This window comes from Myotis davidii, unplaced genomic scaffold, assembly GCF_000327345.1.
Source record: "Myotis davidii unplaced genomic scaffold, ASM32734v1 scaffold1173, whole genome shotgun sequence".
NCBI lineage: Eukaryota > Metazoa > Chordata > Mammalia > Chiroptera > Vespertilionidae > Myotis > Myotis davidii.
In genome coordinates, this window is record NW_006284348.1 from 38660 (window position 1) to 42427 (window position 3768).

At 48.9% G+C, this 3768-nt stretch overlaps 1 protein-coding gene across 1 annotated transcript in view; it reads left to right on the forward strand.

Moving 5' to 3' along the window:
• The window catches only part of LOC102751372 (cationic amino acid transporter 3), an 8459-nt gene that overhangs the window by 921 nt on the left and 3770 nt on the right, over positions 1-3768 (forward strand). Inside the window, exon 2 of the mRNA XM_015571262.1 lies at positions 1266-1421. Coding sequence (XP_015426748.1) covers positions 1266-1421 — 156 coding nt within the window. The remainder of the gene's footprint in view (positions 1-1265; positions 1422-3768) is intronic.

Genomic DNA, 3768 nt, shown 5'->3' on the forward strand with positions numbered 1-3768 from the left:
CCTCGCTGTAATCAATAAAATAAATTCTAGAACAGCGGTTCTCAACCTGTGGGTTGTGACCCCTTTCGGGGTCAAACGACCTTTTCACAGGGGTCACCTAAGACCATCGGAAAACACACATATTATTACATATTTTTTTGTGATGAATCACTATGCTTTAATTATGTTGAATTTGAAAAATGAAATTGGGGGTCACCACAACATGAGGAACTGTATTAAAGGGTCGAGGCATGAGGAAGGTTGAGAACCACTGCTCTAGAACCACACCAGGAAGCAATGGGAAGGGTAGGAACCTGGGAAGGGTCCCCGTGGGTGAGAGACGTGTCCCAAGGCTCCTGCCTCACCATGGTGAGGTCTCCGCTCGGCCGCTGCTGGCTTCAGGAGACCCCCCTGACCACCTGATTTAACATTTCTTTTAAATAAAACACACATTTTTGTTGATTTCAGAGAGGGAAGGAGAAGGAGAGACAGAAACATCAATGATAAGAGAGAATCATGGATCGGCTGCCTCCTGCACGCCCCACACCGGGGATTAAGCCTGCAACCCAGGCATGTGCCCTGACCGGGAACTGAACTAAGACATCCTGGTTCGTAGGTTGATGCTCAACCACTGAGCCACACCAGCCGGGCCCAATTTAAAATGTCCCCCCTCACCTCCCAGCCCTCTAGGGCCTTCTCCTGTGTTTTCCTTTTTTGCATAACGCGGACTCCTAACAAATTAAATAGTTCACCCGTTCTGTGAAACATGGGTCTCCTCTCCCCACCCCATGAGAAGGAGGCGTCTTTGACCTGGTAGCTCAGTTGATTAGAGTTGTTCCCATCCTCCTAGGTTGCTGGTTTGAGGTTTCTCTCTCTTTCTCTCCCTCTCTCTTCCTCACTCTAAAATAACAAATTAAAAAATGTTTTTTAAAAATATATATTTTATTGATTTTTTTTTCACAGCGAGAAAGGGAGAGGGATAGAGAGTTAGAAACATCGATCAGCTGCCTCCTGCACACCTCCTACTGGGGATGTGCCTGCAACCAAGGTACATGCCCTTGACCGGAATTGAACCTGGGACCCTTGAGTCCACAGGCTGACGCTCTATCCATTGAGCCAAACCAGTCAGGGCTAAAAAATGTTTTTTAAAAAGGGGCGGGGGAAGCAGAAAGGAACCTCTTTGAGGTGACTCTTTTGCATGTTTGTTTTCCCCCAAAACCTGTGCCCTGGTGCCCAGCGGGGGTGCCAGCCCTTCTGTGAATGAATGTGCCTCCTTCTGGCTGCAGGCAGCGCCAGTGTGGCCAGAGCCTGGAGCACCACCATCGACAGCCTGACCGGGCACCACATGTCTCGGGCGCTGCAGGAGAGCGTGCCTTTGCGTGTGCCCTTCCTGGCCAGCTACCTGGACTTCTTCTCGCTGGGCCTGGTGCTGCTGCTCACGGGTGAGGTGGGGCCAGAGACGGGATGGGATGAGCGGGGCATGGAGGGGGAGCGGCTGGGGCGGGGAAGGCTTGACTGTGGCAAAGGGGTTGGGGGATGTGAGGCCAGAAAAGGGGATTTTTCCGTGGGAGAAACAGGAAGGCAAGATGTCGACATTGTTCCCACCCTTGGAACTCATTTTGAGCTGGACCTTTTATTTTTTAAATATATATATTTTTAAAATATATTTTTATTGATTTCAGAGAGGAAGGGAGAGAAACATCAATGATGAGAGGGAATCACTGAGCGGCTGCCTCCCACATGCCCCCTACTGGGAATCAAGCCCACAACCCAGGCATGTGCTCCTGACTGGAATCGAACCCAGGATCCCTCAGTCCGTAGGCGGATGCTCTATCTACTGAGCCAAACTGGCCAGGGCTGTAGGATTTCATTTTAAAAAAATTTAACAGACTAGAATCTCAGAGGGAAAGTGAGTGTGGATGGGAAGAGATCAACCCAAGACTTTGTGTTCATATATGTGTAACCCATGGACACAGACAATAGGGTGATGAAAGTCTGGGGTTGGGGGGCGGGCTATAAGGGATCAATGGGGGGAAAAGGGGGCATTTCAACAATAAATATGAAAAAAAAAGATCATATTAAGATATTGAGCGATCCTCCAATGATCTACTCACTGGATGCCAGGGGCCCCCCCCCCCCCCCACCCGCCCCTCAAATGGAGCAATTGGAATGTCTAGGACATCGCCAAATGTCCCTGTGGGACTGTTGGGGTCCAACCCCAGCAGGTCCAGGGGTTCCCAAAGGGTGGACGGAGTCGGCAAAGAAGGAATGTCACAGAGGCAGCGTTTAGTTGATTAGCATAGCGAGGTTCTCTAGCCAGGTTCTGTGTTTTGTTGTCTTGTTACATCTGTATTTATACCAGTTGATTTTAATCCTGTCAATTTCTATTCCAAAGGTTAGGGTGTTTCTTATCTCCATTCCAGGGAGTAAAGATTATGTAGCTTAAGGGTGATTGTTCGTAGTTGAAGTGATTAACTACCCGCCTGGCATTTAGTTAAGGGGTTTTATCCCCTCCCTAACTTCAGGGAAAAATCCCTACCTGGGGAAACAAACTTTCTCGGAGAGGTGACCTTGGTTAAAACACATAGCACCAAGAAGGTGAGCAAACATGTTAAGAACAGTATGCCATATACGCCAGGTCCCTTGAAACATATGCTGTGCAGATGTTTCTTCCCTGCAATGACTGTGTCAAGCAGCAAGGATGGACCGGCTTCCGGCATGGGACAAAGTCACCTCCAGCTGAGAACCAGTAACTTCCTCTGTACTAAGACCAAAGCTTTAAAAAAAAAAAATTATTTTGTATCATTAAAACAGAAATGGAGGTGACATTCCCATAATGGAAAATGAACCGTTTTATTTTATTACTAGAGGCTCAGTGCATGGGTAGGTCCCCTAAACCTGGTCAGCAATCAGGGTCGATTGGGGCCTTCCACCTGTCGGCCAGGGCCTTCCTTCCCTTGCTGCTGGCCGGGGCCGTTCTTCTTTCCACGCTGCCCCCTGATGGTCAGCTCATGTCATAGCGAGCAGTCGGTCTGCCAGTCGAACTCCCGTGAAGACAATTTGCATATTAGGCTTTTATATAGAGAGAATTCCCCACAGCTTTATTGAGATAGAATTGACTTCTAACATTGTGTAAGTTTAAGGTGGTGATTTCATAACTATTTATGAGTTGGTTACCATGATAAAAAATTAGCCCTATGCCCTAGCTGGTTTGGCTCAGTGGATAGTGCATTGGCCTATGGACCAAATCGGCCTCTGGATTTGATTCTGGTCAAGGGCTATCCAAGGATATTTTCCCATTGATTTTTAGAGAGAGCGGGAGGGGGAGAGGCTGAGTAAAGGAAACACCAATGATGTGAGAGAGACACAAAGATGGGTTGCCTCTCACTCCTGCCCTGACTGGGGCCAAGGGTCCGGCCTGCAACCGAGGTACATGCCCTTGTTTCCCACTGATTTTTAGAGAGAGTGGAAGGGAGGAGGATGAGTAAAAGAAACACCAATGATGTGAGAGAGACACAAGGATGGGTTGACTCACACTCCTGCCCTGACTGGGGCCAGGGGTCCGGCCTGCAACCGAGGTACATGCCCTTGACTGCAATGGGATCTGGGACCCCTCAGTCCAAGGGCCCACACTCTAATCACTGAGCCCTACTGGCTAGGGTGAAACCCACCATTGTAACGTGTACAACCCCTACGTACATTCCAAATATTGTGCAACCACCTTCTTCTAGTTCCAGCACATTCTCGTCGCCTCCAGAGGAGACCCTGCACCCATTCAGCAGTCCCCGC